This window comes from Mytilus trossulus, chromosome 5, assembly GCF_036588685.1.
Source record: "Mytilus trossulus isolate FHL-02 chromosome 5, PNRI_Mtr1.1.1.hap1, whole genome shotgun sequence".
NCBI lineage: Eukaryota > Metazoa > Mollusca > Bivalvia > Mytilida > Mytilidae > Mytilus > Mytilus trossulus.
In genome coordinates this window covers 38,229,981-38,252,773 of record NC_086377.1, presented here as the reverse complement: position 1 = coordinate 38,252,773, position 22,793 = coordinate 38,229,981, and the positions used below count along the sequence as shown (strand labels likewise).

At 32.8% G+C, this 22,793-nt stretch overlaps 1 protein-coding gene across 1 annotated transcript; it reads right to left on the bottom strand.

Annotated features, from left to right (window-relative positions):
- Window positions 1-16,423: 16,423 nt before the first annotated feature.
- Window positions 16,424-21,699, bottom strand: LOC134718827 (uncharacterized). The gene is made up of 5 exons (XM_063581615.1): window positions 20,326-21,699; window positions 19,600-19,752; window positions 18,812-19,006; window positions 18,458-18,579; window positions 16,424-17,769 (listed from the first exon to the last, which is right to left on the bottom strand). Exons 1-5 carry the CDS (start codon window positions 21,425-21,427, stop codon window positions 17,302-17,304), a joined length of 2,040 nt encoding a protein of 679 aa, XP_063437685.1. The 5' UTR covers window positions 21,428-21,699; the 3' UTR covers window positions 16,424-17,301.
- Window positions 21,700-22,793: the final 1,094 nt, after the last annotated feature.

Here is a 22,793-nt window from a genome sequence, read left to right as displayed (position 1 = left end):
TCCATTCAAGTTGGTAAACCTCATACGTTTGAGGGTTTTCTACAGGTGTTGGGACTCATCTCAAAACCATGAGGTAATTGAGATACACATATGTACAGCTTCTAAGAAATATATCAATGCTATTTTCACCTTTCTTAAATTTTCAAGAGTCCCGCCAAATGTCAACAGAGATTGCGTAACACGGATTATTTTTAGAACTTTTTTTTCTATTTTTTTTTTAATAAATCTTTGATTATGTGCTTAAGCATTTGATTTGATTTAAATTTTTCATAATTTTAGAATAAAAATAACTAGGTTTCTTCTCTATCCGCTGACTGGTTTAAATTATGAACACTTGTTGACACCTGTAGTCAATCGGTGGACAGAAGATGGGGTACCAGTTTTTTTTTCAAATCGAATTTCCCGTTTCATGCACATTTCTCGGAAGTAATCTGTGATTTCCGAGTGATTCTTTTATAAATTTACATCGTTTCAATGTATGAATTGTAAAGAAAATGATATAGAAACACTTTAAACAGACAATACAGAAACTGACCTAATTTTTCGTCCGACATCTTGGGATGACCGTGAATGCAGTTACGGTCATCAGCTTTACCCCAGTGCTTAAACCGCTTGAGTGTATTTACTTCGGAGAGATCATCGATTTCGTCTGATGTCACAATTGGTTATGAGGAATCATCACCTAATGACACCATGGATGAAGATTCGCATGGCAATGACAACTTAGATTCAGAAACTGATAGATCACATGTGCATGATGATCTAGATGGCATAGTTCCACTATTGGAATCATCTGTAATTGATGACCAATTGACTTGATTCAGTTAAACTGGCAGAAAAAAGGAGCCAAAGCTCCGAGAGTCCAAAATCAATTGACGGTCAATAGATTGATGTTGAAATGTAGAAATGTGTTTGCCTTGTGTAAAAAGGGACGCCTCTTTACTGATTATCCAATGCTATGCGATATGGATGAATCTTAAGGTTTAGATATAGGGACACAGTATCGCACTATTAAAAAAGAGTTTGCTAGTTGTATTGCTAAAGCGGAAGTAGCCAAGATTACCAAAGACATGAAAGATGTAACTTTCATCTCCCCAATATCAGATGGATCAACAGATCCATCTCATGAAGAAGTAGAAATTATTTCAGACATTGTTACAAAGGGAACATTAATATTATTTGTTCATTGATGAAAAACATTCAAAAAGCCATGCTGACAATATATCTAAAGTGATACTATCAGGTATACATGTTGTGATGTAACGTTATCGGTTCAGGTAAAGGTTGGTACATATGAATACGTTAAAACCCACTGCATTTGATCGCAACTGATCTGTAGTTACCAAAGGTTCCAGAATTATTTCTTGACCCACGTGTTTTTACTCCGGGGCAGATGATTTAGTATATTAAAATCCATGGATCGGAATACAAGTTACGAAGACCCGTTTAATGATGGCTTAAATATAGTTATGTCTCAAACTCCCGAAGACAAACCACTCATAATTGGTACCCTAAACAGGTTCAAGCACATCTCTGACAAATGCATTTGATGACGATCTAGACATAATTCTGTTACAAGTAGCGGACGACATGGAAACTGACGACGATTTACCAAACATATTCCTTTGTTTAGCGAGGAAACTAAAATGCTAGAGTCTTGTTAAAAGAGATTTGGGAACCCGGCAATCAAAGAGGACTTGGACAAATTATTAAACTCCCAGAAAAACTCAAATACAGAAAAAAAATACCAAAATTGGCTGTGGAAGCATTCGTGAATAGTAGAATGAAAAATGAGAATATCCCCCTTTTAAAGCATATAGATGTCGAAACCATGGACCAATGTCTTCAGTTGTTTGTTGTTGAAGTACGGAAATAAAATGGACTTGAACCCCCCCCCAAAAAAAAAATCACTATATTTGAGAGTTGAGCAAATTCAAGAAAAAAAAAATCAAAATAAAAATGGCATTAGGTTTGCCGTTTTCCATAAGGTACCAAACGCTAAAATGAAGGAATTAGCCTCGCGGTGACTCGGAGGTCTATGAAACAGGCCGACCCCATCACCAAAGAGGACAAAGAAAAAAAATGGCTGTGATAATTCCATCCCGTTCAAAAGGTTGACAGTTTTCTTTTACAACAGTAAACTGTTTGGAAAGCGGGGTTATGATGAACAGAAATTTGGAGTGTGGACATTTTTCACACCAACATTGCCCAATGTTTTTCGAATCTTGAAAACTGTTACAACAGAAAACAGAGAACGATTGCACGATATAACTGACCCCAAAAAATGAGATTCTGTGGTATACTTACGAAAGGCATAAACCTACAGGGAGATTGAGAAGCTACATTAAATCTTGTGCTCTCTTTATTGATTTCCTACTGGTAAACAGAGCGTCGAAACATATGTCACCGACAAGTGTTGCGTGTAAAACATAGCTAAAGACCTAAGCAAAAGTTTAAATAAACAAGCCAACAGAAGAAAGGTTGAAATGATAACAAAAAATATCAAATGCAGCTAGGTATTTTTATGCAGATACGAATAATATAGGTTACCACAGTCATTCATAATGAAAACCTTGTTATAATTCAGGGAATGTTTATGATCAACAATAAACCCATTAGATCCAATCACAAAACATGTACACATAAAAGGTGCCACTGCATTTAAAAAAAGTTCTCATTTTGATTGTAGTCTGACGTTTTGGAATCACGGTTAATGAAAAACCCAGATGTATTGTGTTGTGTCATGATAAGTTAAGAGTAGTCAGATGCTTCAACGGACAGTTTGAGGTTCTTGTATGCAGTTTGGACAACTCGAGTGTGTTCATGTCAAATAAGTGCAACAGCTAATGGAGACCGACAAAGATGTGCCTGATATTATAGATTCATTAATAATTGCTTTGATGGAATCGCAGGGCATTCAAGGAGAACAGAAACTGAAATGCATTTCTTCTTGTAAGATTCCTTTCAAGAGAAAGGAGCCATGTCCGGAACACGACAATATTTTAAAAGCACCAGAAACTTGTGACCAGTGATGTGCTATAACACACACTAAGGACAATAAGAAACCGCTTTTTATAAGCTGAAGACCATAGATGATTGATTGTTGGTTGCTTAACGTCCAGTGGCAAATATTTCATGAAGACCATAGAAAGCAATAAGATAATATAGCAAAGTGTTTTATAAATTGGTACTAAACCACCATTAAAAATCGACATATCTGTCAGCATCTATACCTCGGTGAAATATTTTACAAAAAATAACTCTTATTAGCGCCATTCTACAGTGAAAACGTCTACGTCTTAGATTAATTTGAGTGTTGTTTCCAAAGTGGGTTGTGTATAATACAAAAAACGGCAAAAATATGTGAATTTTTACACAATTTTTTAGTAGCCAAAGCTAAACAAACAGTTGTTTTAGTTAAATAGAAAGAAATTCATGATTTTAATATACCTTAGGCAGCAACCATTTGAATTTCTTGGTGGTGGGCTATGGACATTTATTTTTATAGAAACAAACCGAAAACATTTTTTTTTTTCAATTTTAGCATTACATATAGAGGCAGGTGAGACTGAAACAAACAATTTTTTTTCACAGGGTCCAAAACGAATTATTTTTTTCAACAAAACCTGGAAACAAACTTTTTTTTGCAAAAAAAAACATATTTCTTAAAAACTCTTACTTCCGGTTATATTCAAAATGACGGGCATAGAATTATCATTTTTTTCTTTTCTCATCACTTGGCGTCCGGCGTCCGTCGTCGTCGTCGTTAACTTTTACAAAAATCTTCTCCTCAAAAACTACTAGGCCAAATTAAATCAAACTTGGACACAATCATCATTGGGGTATCTAGTTTAAAAAATGTGTGGCGTGACCCGTCAAACCAACCAAGATGGCCGCCATGGCTAAAAATAGAACATAGGGGTAAAATGCAGTTTTTGGCTTATAACTCAAATACCAAAGCATTTAAAGCAAATCTGACAGGGGTTAAATTGTTAATCAGGTCAAGACCTATCTGCCCTGAAATTTTCAGATGAATCGGACAACCTGTTGTTGGGTTGCTGCCCCTAAATTGGTAATTTTAGGGAAATTTTGTCCGTTTTCGCTTATTATCTTGAATATTATTGTAGATAGAGATAAACTGTAAACAGCAATAATGTTTAGCAAAGTAAGATCTACAAATAAGTCATCATAACCAAAATGGTCAGTTGACTCCTTTAGGAGTTATTGCCCTTTATAGTCAATTTTTAACCATTTTTCGTTAATCTTAGTTGTCTTTTACAAAAATCTTCTCCACTGAAACTACCAGGCCAAATTGAACCAAACTTGGCCACAATCATCATTGGGGTATCTAGATTTAAAAATGAGTGGCGTGACCCGTCAAACGAACCAAGATGGCCACCATGGCTAAAAATAGAACATAAGCGTAAAATGCAGTTCTTGGCTTATAACTCATAAACCGAAGCATTTAGAGCAAATCGCACAAGGTTTAACTGTTTATCAGATCAAGATCTATCTGCCCTGAAATTTTCAGATGAATTGGACGACCCGTTGTTGGGTTGCTGCCCCTGAATTGGTAATTTTAGGGAAATTTTGCTGTTTTTGGTTATTATCTTGAATATTATTATAGATAGAGATAAACTTTAAACAGCAATAATGTTCAGCAAAGTAAGATCTACAAATAAGTCAACAAGACCAAAATGGTCAGATGACCCCTTTAGGAGTTATTGTCCTTTATAGTCAATTTTTTTTACCATTTGTCGTTAATCTAAGTAATCTTTTACAAAAATCTTCTCCTCTGAAACAACCAGGCCAAATAATTCCAAACTTGACCACAACCATCTTTGGGGTATCTAATTTAAAAAATGTGTAGCGTGACCCGGTCAACCAACCAAGATGGCTGCCATGGCTAAAAATAGAACATAGGGGTAAAATGCAGTTTTTGGCTTATAACTCAAAAACCGAAGCATTTAGAGCAAATCGCACAAGGTTTAACTGTTTATCAGATCAAGATCTATCTGCCCTGAAATTTTCAGATGAATCAGACAACCCATTGTTGGGTTGCTGCCCCTGAATTGGTAATTTTAGGGAAATTTCGCTGTGTTTGGTTATTATCTTGAATATTATTATAGATAGAGATAAACTGTAAACAGCAATACTGTTCAGTAAAGTAAGATCTACAAATAAGTCAACATGACCAAAATGGTCAGTTGACCCCTTTAGGAGTTATTGCCCTTTATAGTAAATTTTTAACAATTTTCATGAAATTTGTAAATTTTTACTAACATTTTCCACTGATACTACTGAGCCAAGTTCAATATAGAAAGAAATAATTGTAAGCAGCAAGTTCAGTAAAATAAGATGTACAAATACTTAACCATCACAAAAAACACAATTTTGTCATGAATCCATCTGCGTCCTTTGTTTAATATTCTCATAGACCAAGGTGAGCGACACAGTATATTCAACTTCTTTTTAAAATGTGAAGAAAGTTTTTTTTTTGTGGTGGTCATTATTGTTTAAGCCCAAAGTTATCCTCTCATCCACCGTATCATACTCTGTAGCTAATGTTTTTTAAAATAAAATTGATTGTTGGTTGCTTAACGTCCAGTGGCAAATATTTCATGCGTATTCAGAACGAGAACAAGATCACATTAAATACAATCAGTAGGTCTTGTCATAATAGAGGCCACAGGGGATGATGGTCGGGGAAATTTGGACTGCCACTGTGCCACGTATAATGAGGGTATATTGAATAGGGACAGAAAATTTGGCGCGCAACATTAATAGGCCCTAATAGTTATCAAAGGTACCAGGATTAAAATTTAGTACGCCAGACGCGCGTTTTGTCTACATAAGACTCATCAGTGACGCTCATATCAAAATATTTATATGAAGGATGAGCTGTCAGCTTCACGTTTAAGAGTGCAACAGAGTGTGTGCTTAATCTACCCTCACCTAACAAATTTAACATTGATAGACGGATGTTAAGATCCCCATCAACGGCACAAATTTCAAAACAAATTAAAACATTACCTACAAAACATGTGGAGAAAAACACTCGAACCAACTGTGTCTGGAATTTTGTCAGCATAGGGGTACGCTTGCCAGCAAATAACTTGCACATGAAGGATGTAAAATACTTATAGATTCGAATCAATGATTAAACATTCGAAGAAAGATCAACAGTTTCAGCAAGCAGTTCGATATCCTCTCTTAGATCATTCGAAAATTCTCGCCAAAGTAAAATGAGCTCAGCTATATAACGAACAAGAGCAAAAGTAAATTGATTGATTGTTGGTTGCTTAACGTCCAGTGGCAAATACACCACGATTTCATGTTAAGGTTAGCTAAATACATACGATTGAAGTCTTTACCTTCGCTATCACAATACTATTAACGACAAATTTATTTTCCATTACCTGAGTGACGTAGGAAAATATAATAGTCACTTCATGTCTTGTAACTTTATTAAAAAATTTCGGGGAAGGTGTAAAAGGCAATACAGAGATACGAGATACAGCGATACAAGATACGAGATACGAGATACAAAATAACTGAAAATTATATAATAATTAATTAAAGCTAAAAAAATGTATATTATGGAAATACATGAAACTTGTTAATGCATTAATCATTGATATTAATGTTTTTACAAATTTCAGTTATTCTAATACAATGGCATAAAGAGGACACAGTCTTATGCAAAACAAAAAAAAATTAAATTCTCTATGGTTCATTTGAAAAAAAATATATAAAATTGCTTATTTGGTGACAGATCTTGCAAGATAAAAACTTGCATTGATAAATATCTATCAATTATTTCAGTTATTTTGAATTGAAGAATCATATTTATCTTAATGACATAATATGTATACATTTAATTGTTGTTATCAGAATTAAAAAAAAAATGTTTTATGTTTTTCAATATTTAAGACACAACCTTGTAACACTCATGAAATGTAGCATATCAAATTAACAAACCATAGGTCCCTTTCAAAAATAAAAAAATATACTGACAATTTGTTGAAAGTGTATGTGGAAAAGGTAATAAAATTGCATTTTTATCAGTAAACTTTAAATCACAATGTCAGCAATTAAACAATTTTGAAACAGTACAGAGGTTAATAGTGTCACTTTACATCTTAAAAATATAATAAACTGAGGTTATGGGAATGGTTCCAATGTTGGACAATAAATAAGCCACTGCTAGATACTGGTTCAGCAAAGCAACATGTCGAAGAATTTTTTTTTAAAGAAAACTTATGCAGAAGCCCTTAGGGGTTTACCAGAACGAGAAATGAAAGGTAAGTTTTTTTCTTATTATTAGACTTTTACACTGTGAGCTATTGTCATCACTTGAAGTCTGTCGTCTGTGTCATTCCTTAAGTTTTCATGATTTGATATTTGTTTTGAGAACCACTAAATATAATTTCACCAAACTTTGCAGATATGTTCCTGTCAATGTCCTTTTTAAGTGTTGTTACTTTGTTCCTGTAAGGTGAATAAACATGTCTGCCATGGTGGGTGTAAAATGTGTGGCTGAACGTACATAAATTTCAAATATTATATATTCAAATAATAGAGCATGATTGCACATTTGGTTCATTAACACTATCAGACCCTGTGAAGTCAGCATATGCAAAATTAACAGAAATATCTACCTAACATTTTTATACATATAAACACATGAAGATATGGTATGATTGCCAATAAGACAACCCTCCGTCCAAGACCTATACATACATGTATAGAAGTAAATATAAGCAATTATAGGTTATAATCATATGTCACAGCCTTCAACATGGAGCTTCACACTGCAAAGACTTGTAGTAAGCAATAAATGGCCCCAAAATAAGTGTTAAACAATTCCTACAGGACAAACCAAAGGCCAGATTTATTTAAAAAACTTTAAACGAAAAACAAATATGAGGAACAGCAACAAGCGACAACCAGTAAAATTACACCCTCCCGTCTCGCGACAGGTACTATATAGTGTATGTATTATAATAGATACACCATGAGGGGGTTAACCCAAGTAGGTGTATCTTATCTACACAGTCCTACATCCAAGCCCAGGAATTCGCATCAAAATGATGTTGAATAAAAACTGAACTTATCTCCTGCACCACTTAGAAAACACCATAGGTTCAAATTAAACTGTCACACCAATTATATTTATGTTAGTTAATAGATACCACATGTTTTGTTTTCTTCATTTATAGGTGAAAATTGTTTCACAAGGGATTAATTGTAAATACACAATATGAATTGATCAAGAAATGTATTTTTTCAGTATTTTTTTTTTTTTTTTTTATGCCCCACCTACGATAGTAGAGGGGCATTATGTTTTCTGGTCTGTGCGTCCGTCCGTCCGTCCGTTCGTTTCCCAGGTTAAAGTTTTTGGTCAAGGTAGTTTTTGATGAAGTTGAAGTCCAATAAACTTGAAACTTAGTACACATGTTCCCTATGATATGATCTTTCTAATTTTATTGCCAAATTAGAGTTTTGACCCCAATTTCACGGTCCACTGAACATAGAAAATAATAGTGCAAGTGGGACATCCGTGTACTATGGACACATTGTTGTTTTTACAAAATTGAATTTCATTTTTTTGTCAACTTATTGCAAAGATTGGAATATTAAAAATAATAAAATGTTCAAATATATCTTGAAAGTCAAGATAAACAATAAAATATATCATCTATAAATGCATTATTTTTCATATTTCTATGTTTCAATTTCACTTTGTTTCATATATATATTTGATGATTATTAAAAATTAGAACCCATTTCCTCAGGCACTTTTGAAATAGACCCCCCCCCCCCTTTTTGTATATTTATTTGTGTTTGAATTTTTATTTGAAAATAGTATTCTTTTATATTTCAACTTATATTAACAATTTTTTTTCTTATTTTTGAAGATCTTGAAATCTTTCTTGCCTTGTGCAAGTTGTGGAAATAAGAAGAGAGGTGTACCATATATACCAACCGTACACACTTCTGTTATTATTTAATCTCATAGTAAGAACACTTAAAATAAATGAAAATAAGTTTAAATATGAAAGAATGGCTTAAATAAAAATGAAACACAAAAAGGGGGGTCCACTCCATATGCTTCTACATTTTTTTTCAACTTTTAAAGTTACAAACAAGATATTATGATTAATGTAAAACGTTTTTTTCAGGATTTTTACCTTATTTTACGGGAAAGCATGATAATAGCAGGGTATCAATACACTAACGACATTATGGTGAAATTAACAAGAATACTCGAAATAATTTACACCTTGTTTTTGATTGGGGTATTGCATTGGGTTAATTAAAATTCATTTCTTGATAAGATATTAAATATTCCTTAAATCTAAATAAACGACTAGACTTTAATAAAACCATTGTTATTTCATTTTATACAAATATATAAAAGTCTTTTTTTCTACTTCTGTGCAATGATTGTGTTTCCCTTCACAAGAATATTCCCTTTTCGTTTTTTGAATGATGTCATACTTAAAAAGTGCATGCATATGTTAAGGTCAAGAAAGCACTAAATACTCCTTATCAACAGTGAATACAACATTATATGACCTTCAAATAAACTGAAGAAATTTATTGTTTTTATCACCATTCATCAGTATTCAGTCGTCAATATGTTTCTGCTTCTTAATGACCTTTAAGTTGAAATAATTACCTTGGGGGAGAGGGGAGTTAAAAAGTTATGGATTGGCCTCTGATGCAAAATAATATACCTTTATCTTTTTAATTAGTAAAAATGTGCTTCGCTTAGCACAGCTTGATATGACCACAGGTCAAAACCTGAACAGTTTTCAACTTTGATACAGGTCTGAATTTAGATTGTAATTATACACCAGAAAAAGAATTAGGGGTATATATAGGAATCACCCTGTCCGTCCATCCAATTGTCCGTCCATCGTTCCTTCCGGATTTCCGTTCATCCATCTGTTCGTCTATCGGTTTGTCCTTTTGTCTGTCCGTCCGTTTGTTTGTCAATATGTCTTGTAAGGACAACTCTTCGGATATTTCTGGATCTTCTTATGAGCTTTGGAGAACATATTCCTTTCATAAAGAAACACCAAATTTCCGCCGGCTTATAATAGAGATTCATGGATATCCACATGCCATTCTGCAGTTCTATTTTACTGGCGATATAGAACCAGTTGTACTCAAACCTCATGGGAATGCTAAGTCAAAGCATGCAGCACCTTACCGTAGAGTGGCTCCAAGCACACTGAATAGAATGATTGAACTTAGTAAGTCAAAAACATCAGCCAAATCAATCATGAAAGGCGTCATTAATGAAAACGGTGGTATAGAATCTTGTGGACCTAGTTCCTATCCTAGGAATGAACAACAGGTCAAAAACATAAGGACAAATAAAGAGGAGATGGATGAGGCTACAGAAGTTCTTCACATGTATGACAATCAAGAACAGCCTTTCATACGAAAATTTGATGTCAGGCCAGACTTCATAGTTGTGTTAGCTTCTAAGTAGCAATTACATGATTTAAAAAGATTTTGCACAACACATCCATGTAGTATAGTAGGTATTGACCCTACATTTCATTTCGGCAATTTTGATGTAACAATAACAACATACAAACATCCACTTTTGCAAGACATTACCCCAGGTAAACATATGATTAACAGAAGTCCAGTATTTGTAGGACCAATATGTGTTCATAAGAAGAAGGAAACTACTACATACTTTAATTTCTTCTCAACCCTGATTTCTGCAGAGAAAGAACTGAAATGCATCAAAGCGATTGGTAGTGATGGAGAAATAGCACTGACAAATGCCGCATTAATGGCGTTTGAAGGACATACACAGTTAAGGTGTTTCAACCACATGAGGAAAAATATTCAGAACAAATTAATCAACATGGGTGTATCTCTGCACAACAGGTCACTGATACTGGCAGACATATTTGGGAAAAGTGAAAGTGCATCAATTAAAATTCTGGGGTTGGTAGATAGTCTGACACATGCTGAGTTTGATATCAAAGTTAATTCTTTGAAGGACAAATGGGAAAATATGAGTCCAGGTTTCTTGAAATGGTTTAAGACATACCAGGAAGAAACCTTTAAACAAACAATGATACAAACTATTAGATCTGAGGCTGACCTTTCATCCTTGGAGTGGTATACAACCAATGACAATGAAAGCATCAACAATGCTATGCAAAAAGTCTGTGGGAAGAACCTTACACTGCCTAAATTTATCACAGAGGCTAAAGATTATGTTGAATCACAGGAAAATCAACTAAAAATAGCAATTGTACAGGAAGGACATTACCGATTCAAAGGGGAATATCAGCATCTGGAAGTTCCAATGCAGACATGGGCAACCTGGACATCTGAGCAGAGGAAAAGACATATTGCAAAGGTTAACAGATGTAAAGTACAGCAGAAAGAAATTGTAAATGTTGTAGCAGAAAAAAATCAGAACATTTGTATTAGTCAGCCAGCTGAGTCCTGTACATTTTCTGATGTTCCAGCATCAGTTTTAACAGATATGTGGTCAAAGGCAGGTGACATACTATTAATTGAGCATGCAGTTTGGTAGGTTCCTGGACAGCAAGACTCACGACGTGTGACCAGTATGTCTAATAGTAAAACAAGCCACTATGTTGAATTCACAAGAAAATCAGGTCGAGTTTAATGCGATTGTTACATGTACAAACTGTACAAAATATGCCAACATGCAGTTGCTGGGGCTGAAGACATTGGAGTGTTAAACTTGTTTATAACCTGGCGCAACAGGAACAAAAATAATTTCACATTGACAGCAGCAGTCAACAGCACACTACCGTCTACTGCTGGGAAAAAGCCCACTGACAAGTCTACATGGAAAAGACACAAAACATCTAATGCAACAGCAACAGTGACAACAGTAGATGGTATTGTATTAGATCAAAGTGCAGAAAGCAATTACATTTTTCGCTTTCCAAGGAACACACGCATAATGGTGTGTTATGGTTGCGGTAAGAAATTCAGACAAAACATAATGGAGGTACCGGAAGAACCGCAAGATATAGTTATTGCTAGGAAGGAATTCAGACAGTATGTAAATGAAGCAGGGTTGTTAAAAATGTCATTCAAGAAAGAATTTGTTCATTACCATACTAAGAAAAGGTGTGTACTACACAAAGATCCATCTTTTGAGCCTCAAAGTATTGTTATTTCAACTGATATCAGGAGCTTACTACAAGAAAGCCACAAAACTCTAATCAAACATGAGCTAGGAATTTCATTATAAACATGTTTATTAACTTAATTGTTAATTACACAGTGCATAGAAAAAGAAGGCAATATTACATCACTTCCTAAACAACAAAAGCAGTACTGAGATTATGACCAATGTATATGATAATGATGCAAACATGTTATTTTATTGACCAGATAATGGTACTGATGTGACTGAACATGTCAAGTACATTCTGTTTTTACAAATTTCAAATATCCTTCACTTTGTATCAGATTTATACATTAAACAAAATGTTTTTTCCAAACTTTTATTAGTCATATAGTCAAAGGTTACAGGGGCATCAAATTTTTCTCTTGTCCTTCGTATTCCTCTTCCCGAATTCCTATGACGATAACTTGTCATTGATGGAATCTCAATGTACATTATAATGGTAAGAAGATGGGGTAGTGCAAATGAGACCAATTTCCTTGGCAGACGGAATGTAGTCAAAGTATGGTTCGTTTTTATAATTTATTGTCTTATGGAAGAGTTATTGGACTTTGGTTATCTTGTTCTTATGATTTACTTTAATTCAAGCTCTTATAGTTTTCGTGATATGCAAAACTGAGAAATGAACTAAAATGTTATATTTCAGGGTCAATAGTTCAAAAAGACCTGGTTTGTCAGATTTTTCTAAAATTGTCAGTCTTGTTCTGCTGATCCCGCAACCAGCAATGTTCAATCATTAAAGGGCTAAACACTCCTACAAGTTTTCATCACACAGGTTGGGACCAATGAAATTATTAGTAGAAATTAAAAAATGATGATTTAACATAATTTATAATATTTTATGAGAAATTATCCCCAAAAAATTGGAGCTTTCTGTAATAGAATAAAAGAATGGAAGCAGGGAATGTGTCAAAGAGACAACAACCTGACCACAATATTCAACACAGTGGGAACTCATGTACTCATAGGCGAGTTTGACCAAGCTCCAAATGTACACAAAAACATTACAGATGAACTAAACTAAAAAAAAAACATGCAAGACTTGCAAAGGCTAGAGGTTCCGGACTTAGGACAGGTTAAACAAAGGCTGGGTTTAACATGTTTATACCCATGTTAGCCAAGTTTTATCATTGTGCATCTAGATAGCTGTAATATATGGATGGGGTTAAATGAATAAAGAATAATGCTCTTCAAAAAATGAAGATTAGAGAATAACGGCAAACAAAATGAAGATTAGAGAAATGTGTGGTATAAAAATATAATGAATATTGAATAATTAATAATTAATAAAAGAAAACGCTAAACGTTAAATGTTTACAGAATTTCCCCTTCTTAAAATTTAAAGAAAATTATCAAAATTATCATTGTAAATTATATGTTTAATAGCATGTGTTATTTATCGTCATGTAGTCAAATTCACTGGAAAGAACTGGTGAAAACTTGGACATGTTACTTCAAGAAACTTTAACATTTAAATCATGCAGAATACACATCAACAGAAAATCGAAAGAAAACCTTGCTGTTCTCATTCATTTTAAAGAATGTTTTTACTATTTTTTAAAGATTAAAAAAAACATGGGAAAAAATAAGAGAATAATGCGTAAAAAATCACTTTAAAAAAATAGATTATTTTTTTTCGCCGAGCGCAGCTAGATACGACTGCAGAAGTCCAATCCTCTGTTTTTAGACTATAGACAAAGAAATAGCAAAATAAATTGTGAATAATCCTTAAATAAAAAAAAAAAAAAAAAATTGCCCCCCCCCACCCCTAAAAATATTTTACCCCCATATTTTTCCAAAAAAACTGGTAATTTCGTAAATTTGGAAGAAAAAAAAGTTTGGCCCCCCATTTTTTTTTACCCCCCCCCCCCCAAATTTGTTAAGAAATTTTATATTTGTAAAATGTGGTACAATTTAAGAGATATCCATACACTTCAACACATGTTATAGTCTGAAAACTAGAAAAATGCTTGTTTTGGGCCCCTTTTTGGCCCCTCATTCCTGAACGGTTTTGGCAATTACCCCCAAAATCGATCTCAACCTTCTACTTGTGGTATTGAACCTTGTGGTACAATTTCATAGCAATCAAAAATTTTATTCACAAGTCATTGTCCAGAAATTAGAAAAAATGCTTGTTTTGGCCACTTTTTGGCCCCTAATTCCGGAACGGTTGAGACCATTACCCCCCAAAACAATCCAAACCTTCCTTTTGTGGTATTGAACCTTTTGTTTAAGTTTCATAGAGATCCATTCACTTAAACTAAAGTTATTGTCCGGAAACCAATCTGTCTACGGACGACGACGACGTGATATATAGCAATATACGAACGCAATTTTTTTGCGGTCGTATAAAAAGGGGTGAAAATTAAATGTTTACAGAATAAAAGACCCCCACCCCCACACTCCAGACCCTTATAAATAAGTTTTAACCCAATTGTTAAATGGTAATTTTTATGATTGTGAAAAAAAAAATAGTTAACAGATAACTCATTAAAGCATAATTTCACAAAGATGAATGAGATAAAATTCCACAGAAGTATTTGTGTGTGTCATTTTAACTCCAGTAGAAAACAGAAAGTTTTTTACAAATTATAAGGTACACAAAAACATAATTGTTACAGTGAATATTAATATGACTTTATTATTTTTAAATAAGATGACAATAAACAAATGATTAAGAAATCAATTTAAAAATCTATGTTGAAATAGTCTACATTTATATAATTAACAAGATGTTTATCTGTTTTAAATAAATAAATCACTAAAGAATTTTTATGTTTGACCATGGTAGTATCAAATTATGGCACAGGCCAATAACCTCAAATAAAATTAAAGTGTATAATCTTCAGAAGCTTTTATTTATTGTAATGCTTGTGTTTTAAATTGATGTTGACAAATATATCTTTTAGTTCCCAGAGTTTACAATTTTAACAGTTTGTCTAAATGAAATTAGTATAGTTCAACACACTTGACTTATTTTTTTCATATTACTTATAATTGTTTCTCATATCTCGTATCTCGTATCGCTGTATCTCGTATCTTGTATCTCTGTATTGCCTTTTACACCTTCCCAAAATTTCGTCCGATATATTTACATTAACAAGAAAGACAATTGTTAAAGACATATCCTTTAAGTGTCTAAAGTTGCTGAAAATTTACCTATTATGACCTTCGTTCGGCGCATGTGTAGGTGAGGTAGCGTTGGACAACAATTGAACCGATTTAAATATATTCGTTATTTACTGATCGATGCACTTATTTTTCAAAAGATAATGGAAAATAAATTTGTCATTTACAGTATGAGGAGTTCCAATTGTACGGTTTCTACAATAAATCTCGGCTATGAATAAAGATAGAGGAGAGAGAAGTAGACCTTACTCAAGTAACTGGACAAGAAACAAACTTAACTTCGAAACGGCCGCTTTTATACCACCGTTGATCAATCAAATTAATTATTCAAATTCATTTTCCTTAACCCATAATTAGCCAATGAAAATCGTGGTATAAGACATCATTTTGAATCAGTGCCAACATGGATGACATAACATTTAAAGATTTCCATAATGAAATATCGGAACTATCTTCTTAAAACCACAATTTACACCCAGAAATATGTAAGACAAAGTTACACAAGTTGGTAAGTGACAACGTCTCTCCCTCTTAAGTGAACACGAACTGTAAAATTTAAATAATAAACGTAAAACCGGCAAAAGTTATTTTTACAGGCAATTTTATCCAAACAATTCATTTGCTTAATCCAATTCCACTACACTCCTCCCCACTTAAATCAAATTATCTTAACTTAAATAAATATCCAGATTAAATTGTATATAAGACATAGATCTTTGACTTTACTTTACAGTTTCAATTTCTCCTATAGCACATATCAATCGAACATACTAATATTGTATTTGTGTATTTTTGTATATATGTTTGGTAAAATCTATCTCTATCAGTCCTAAAAAAGCATCTCATTGATAAAGAAAATTTATTTAAAAAATATAATAAAGATCCATATATTCGATCATCTTATTTTAGTGCTTTAAAGCATTATAGAAAATCTAGAAAAAATACAATACGTCTCTATAGACAAAATTTAGTATTAAAATCAGCTTGATAATTTAAAAGATAACAATCATAAAGCTTATTGGAAACTTCTGAATTAATTTTTAAGTGAAGGTGGAGATTCTAGAGTGCAATCGCAAGACAATATGTGACTGTGACTGAGAAAATGGGTCCAGATGAGCAATATACATATTTTCAGTTTTTTGCATTTTTTCATTGCTACTAATGTGCTTACCATGAATACAAAATTTTATGATGATATCTCAACTGGTTTCAAATTTACAGCACATTCTAATTCTGGATGTATTTGGATGCATATATCGAATTAAAAAAAATCGAAATTCAGACAAAATAATTGTTATTAATTATTTTCTTTGTCATTTTGAATGGATTACTATTAAATGAGTCAAACTTTAAAATTGTATTTTCTATCAACATTCTAAATAGCTGCCTTGTTAACATAAATATCAACTTGCTGACAATGCATGGTAAATATATGGTTACCATGGAAACAAAAATCAAGATTTTTTTTTCTTCAGTTTTTTACCTTTTATTTCATACTTTACACATGGTTTTGTGTGTTGTTTCTATTGGTATTGTGCTGTCTCCTGTGACACCTTATAACAAATGAACAGGTTGTGTGTTGCCTTCCCAAAGCTGGAGCTAGTAGTGATGTGGTTGTTGTTGGTACATGTACATGTATGTCCTATTTTTTTTGGTAAATTATTTTGCTTTAAATTAGGTCTTTTAATTTTCTAAATTGATTATTTTTTTTCATATCAGATCCTAACAGCCAACTACACAGTATGTTTTTTGTTTTGTTATCCTTTTAGACTGTACAGTTGCCTATGCATAAATCAACATAATTTAAAAGTGATTGAATTCACATCATTTGAACTTTCATGGATAGTTGTCTCGTTGAAAATCAAACCACATGTCTATCCTTTATATTGTTGACAATAGCCTTCAGTTTGATATTATTATTAATTTATATTAGTAAAGAACACAAAAATATATTTAAGGGTAATTTAATTAAGTAGATTCTGCTTCCTTGATGGACATTTGTGTGTTCTGGTATCCACATCACTGGTCAAGTCAACCTCATTTTTAGCACATGTTGGCTTTGGACAACTGACATCTTTATTTGCGTCATTATAGCAGAATTCTCTGATTTGTTCGTACAAATACCACTGTCTGGCTGCATCTAATCCTTTTGGTGTCAAAGTGTTCGGCATAGTATCCATTGGTATAATAGTATTCTTTTTTAACAAATTGACTGTTATAGGTACAGAGTCACAGGACTCTTTACAAACAACATATCCAGGTTTGGTTGAATCAACCGTAAAGTGGTGATATGTGCTGATATGCTTCAGTGTTTTAAAATACTGCTGAAGGTATTTTTTCCAATCAAAAAATATCACTGGTTTCTCTATATCTTTCACTAACTGGGATATATTATGACCATTTCTGCTAGATTTGTTCACACTTTCTGCAATCTGCAAGATATATACAACATTATTGATTCGTATAATGTACATGTAGTTTGATTTAAATGTACATTAAATTCAGAAATTATTGCGACGTTTTTATTATTGCGAAAAATGAAACAGGGATACATGTACAATCCCAATATTTTTAACTCAGATTTTGAATATTTTTAGATGAATAAAACAGGATTTTTATTAAAATTGCATTCCTGTAAAAAAAAAAAGCAATAGTAACTGCAGGCAATAATTTCTGAACATACAGTATTCAGAAGAGACAAGAAAAAACAAAACGTATGACATGACTTATTTTTCGGCAATGAATATGCAAAATAAATTGACATGCATACATGTATAATCTTTGACATGAGTACGGTTATATTCGTTTGTTACATCACTGCCACAGTGTTAAAGAGTAGGTTAACCGATCAAAGTTAAAAATAAAATGTGTTTATGATAATAAAAAACAGACATTCTTATCCTAAATCTGTTACATTTTATCGTTCTTAACATGCATGAACTATTTGCCACTGGACATGAAGCAAACAACAATGATTCAATCAATGTTATCTTCTTATTCTGAATACAGAAAAAAATATTGCAATGTCTTCTTATTATGAACATGTTGTTTGCTTATTTAAACCTAATTTGCCAGTACCTGATTAAAAAAAAAATCCTAAAAGTATAGTATCACACTCACATCTTCCATTGTTTCAGCTGCAGAGTTGCGCCATTTTACCTTCCATACTCCAAAGTGCCAGTCAGGTTCAAACTTAGTGTGACCGACAATCATCATAGAATACTCTATGGACTTGTGTAATCCTACAAAATAAATGTAAATCAACATTGTTAAACCATGATATGTTGAATCACCCTGTTTTAGGTAATAAGGTGCAAACTTTTTGATAAATGACTTTTCTACGGTGAGAAATAAAACTCTTGCTTTTAATATTGATTAGTTTGCTATTGCATGTATCGATATTAAATTGTGTTGTTTTTATAGAACTTCTATCATATAAGTGTTGAATCATGATTTAGAAACATGTACATGTACCTGTTAGAACTCTCCACAGGGCATACCACAGTACAACATTGTTTTTATTCTGTCCAGAACAGTTATCAAAGTGGAACTTTCCATTAGTCTCCCCATGTCCATAGTACATTAGGTAGTGGTGCACCATGCTTACAACACTGTTAGCCCCTTTCCCTGGATTCTCTTCTTCATCAACCAAATAAAATGTCTGTTTACCTGATGATAACATAAGTGATATGTAATTTAAATTTCTGTAAAAAAACTGTTCATAAATTATTGACTTGTAAAAGTGAACAAGTTTACATAGGTTTCAATTGTATATTTAAAAATGGTGATTATAAAATAATCTTTACTTTTGGAATGAGTTATCTATAAAGAAAATATAGGTCGAAATAAACAAATCTATCTCATAAAAGTAATGTGTTCTTGTAGATTCTATGAGTATTATGCATCATTCAGTATTTGTATAACATAAACCTGATATTTTCAGATTGGTGCTATAAGTCTCAACTGTTATTAATTAAATGTTCATGTTATTAATAAAGATGATGCAGAAAACTGATATTTTCAGAAAATACATGTCTCTGAGAAATCTGTCTTTTTTTTATAAACAATGATAAATGGTTTTATAATAAATAGGCAGCTATTTAAGTGGCAATTTTAATGTTTCATATCTTCCATGTCAGGCCTTTAATAGCCAACTGTACAGTATTAAGTTGTTCTCATCATTGTTGAAGGCTGTGTATTTAAATTTCTTTTCTTATATCAGAAGTACATAAAGTGGCAGTGTGATTAAATATTTTTCATACCTGATCCTTCAGAGCACATCCCAAACACATTACACTTTCTAGGAGTCTTGAAGTAAATTGGTCCAACCTGCTGAGCATGGTGCGGGAAATGGACTTGTTGTGCATAGTCCCAAGAGTAATGCATTTCTGTTTCAACTGAGCATGGAGGATTTCCTAAATCAAATTACAAAATTTTACAACTCTTTTACAGTCAAAAATGACATGTTATAAATTTTAATTTGAGCTTTCATTAGTGCTTTAAAATTAAACAAGTAATGTTTATCACAATGGAAGTACATTTTGCATAAATTAATTATGATGCATACCTACATGTATATTTTGTAAATTCTAATTATCAATGGATACATGAACGCATCAACATTGCAACTATTTCAGTAGTTTAAAGTCTTGATTTCCCCAAATTACATGTGTACAAATTAATTCATCAGTGTATTATTGTAATTAAATTAATAATCCACTTGCATTTCAATATGATAAAGCATTTTTTGTCATGTTTGGTTGTGTTTCATTGGTTCTCTTTTTTTCCCCACAATTACATCAATGTATTTTATGAGACATTACTTATTTCAGATATTCATTAAGTGATTTATACACATACTAATCCTAAATAAAATAAATATAATAGCAAAATGTTGATATTTATATTATTTCTGCAATTTTGGGTTGCTCACTTACATCAGCACAATGAGATAGAATTAATTTGATTTTGATTAATCTAATATTTACCTGGATTTTTGCCTTCATCCGGAAAATTAATATAGTTTTCTTTGCTCATAGAGCACTGTCTCCTGTAATAGTCTCTTTGTTCCTTTGCTAGCTGAACATGTGTATTATATTTATCTAGCAAATCACTTTTTTCTTCTTCGGTAAGATGTCCACTGTTTGATATTTTAAATGCATAGTTCTGACATTTACAGCAAAGATCAGTGCATGGTTTTGACACAACAATGTTAGGCAATAACTCACTCCATAACCTTTGGAAAGTGCGTAAACTTACACTCCTATATTTCATTTCCACTGCTAATGTTTCATATAACTCATGAATATCAAATGCTGTCTTATCTGAAGGGAGGAGCAGGACCTGAGAGTTTCTGAAATTAGGAAGTCTACCTGGCAGGGGCAGTGCATTGTCGACTGCATATTTATGTAGAAAAGATTTTATTCTGTCTGTATCAGTAAATCCCAATGCATGTTTTACATGTCGTCCCTTACCGCCATGAACTCTGGGGGTTAGACCATCATTATCCAATGACTTTGCAATTACAAGGAGCTTCTTTTTTTCAATTCCATGAGCAAAGCAGAAAGTCTGGCGACATACTCGATGTCCAGCAAAATAAAATTCCTGAAATGGTCTCTCCCTGTCTTTTTGTTTATGCTTTTTAGCTGTGGTTAAGTCACCTGATCTTCTGTGAGTGAACAGTTCTGACTTGATAACTAAATCTAATTCATCTCTTGACAATTCTTTACAATGTTCACGAAATTCAATGATTGTATCCATGGACACTACCTGACTACATGGCTTCCCGTAAAACTCTTTGCACCCACAACTGTCATTTCTGAATCTGGCCTGTGAAATATATTCACGATTGTCTTCATCTGACGGGTCAATTTGAATTAAGTTGTCATCATGTTCCGAATCTGAATCATCAGACTCAAAGTTAATAAGAGCTCCGTCATCATCGCTTAGATTTTCACTTTGAGAACTTTCAACTTGGGTAAAATATAGTTCATCAACAATATGTAGCTCTTCAATAAACTCCTCGTCCTGTTTGTCTGTTATTTCTGATGGAATACTTGAGCTACACGATACAAAACTTGCTTGACTCATGACGATGACATTTCACTTCCACTTTCGATTTCAGAAAGGGAAGTAATAAACTTACGGGATAAGGCTAAAATACGGAACCAGGTTAAAAATAGATATTGCGGACTTTAATTTAAATAGATAATAACAATAAATCGCACACGTGGTAAGCATCTATCATCATATAATTAGTTAAGCTACATTGGGAATTAGTCAGTAAAAATTAATTTGCAGGTGCTTGTCGACGTTAACTTTGCAACGTCATAGCCAAAATTACGTTTTACCGCATCTGGGCCCATTTTGTCAGACGTCGTCACATATATCAGCCAAAGAATGGTTGAACTATTTGAGGGGGATTAAATACTGCTAAAAATATAAATAACCAAAGTCTAAATAAATTGTTAGCTGAAGCAGAGAAATGTAAGCAATTTAATGAGCTAGATTTTAAATTTTCCGAAAAAGAGGTTCTTGATGCACTGAAATCTTTAAAAATTAAAAATCCTGCGGATTTGACCAAATATCAAATGAAATGTTGAAATATGGTTTTCTACATTTTTCTCAACCCCTTTTGAAAATATTTAATAATGTCCTAACTTGTGGAATTTTTCCTAAAATTTGGTGTAAAAGTTTTTTTAACTCCTATACATAAGTCAGGTGACACTTCATAACCTAGCAATTACAGGGGAATTGCAACAATTAGTAATATTGGGAAGTTGTTTACTAGAATATTAAATAATAGATTAGAAAAATATTTAGAAAAGCATGGCATTATATCCCAAAAATAGAACAAATTGTTTTCTCTCATCTTTTTGTCTTGAAAACTCTAATAGATAAAAAAACACAAAAAGGTTCGAAACCATTATACACATATTTTGTTGACTTAAGAAGATTGATTGATTGATTGTTGGTTGCTTAACGTCCAGTGGCAAATATTTCATGCATATTCAGGACGAGAACAATTTCACAATAAATAAAATACAATAGGTAGGTTGAAACAATAGAGGCCATCCTCTTTTAATGATGGTCTTGTATGCAATGGGTTTCCTTCTGACCAACCTTCATTATGCTTGGTTTTCTCTAGCAAATGGTATAGGGGATCTTCATTATCTCGGAAGTTCTTTAACAGTTATCAAAGGTACCAGGATTATAAATTAATACGCCAGACGCGCGTTTCGTCTACATAAGACTCATCAGTGACGCTCAGATCAAAACAGTTAAAAAGCCAAACAAATACAAAATTGAAGAGCACTGAGGACCCAAAATTCCAAAAAGTTGTGCCAAATACGGCTAAGGTAATATACTCCTTGGCGTAAGAAACCCTTAGTTTTTGAAAAATCCTTTAACATAGTTTATTGTCTGATTTTTATTCTCAAAACGACTTATAGTGGAA

Coding starts and splice junctions, on each gene's coding strand:
- LOC134718827 (XM_063581615.1), bottom strand. CDS start 21,427: ATGAGTCAAGCAAGTTTTGTATCGTGTAGCTCAAGTATTCCATCAGAA. Junction 19,753..20,325: donor GGATGAAGGCAAAAATCCAG/GTAAATATTAGA, acceptor AATTTGATTTAG/GAAATCCTCCATGCTCAGTT. Junction 18,580..18,811: donor CCTGTGGAGAGTTCTAACAG/GTACATGTACAT, acceptor TTTATTTTGTAG/GATTACACAAGTCCATAGAG.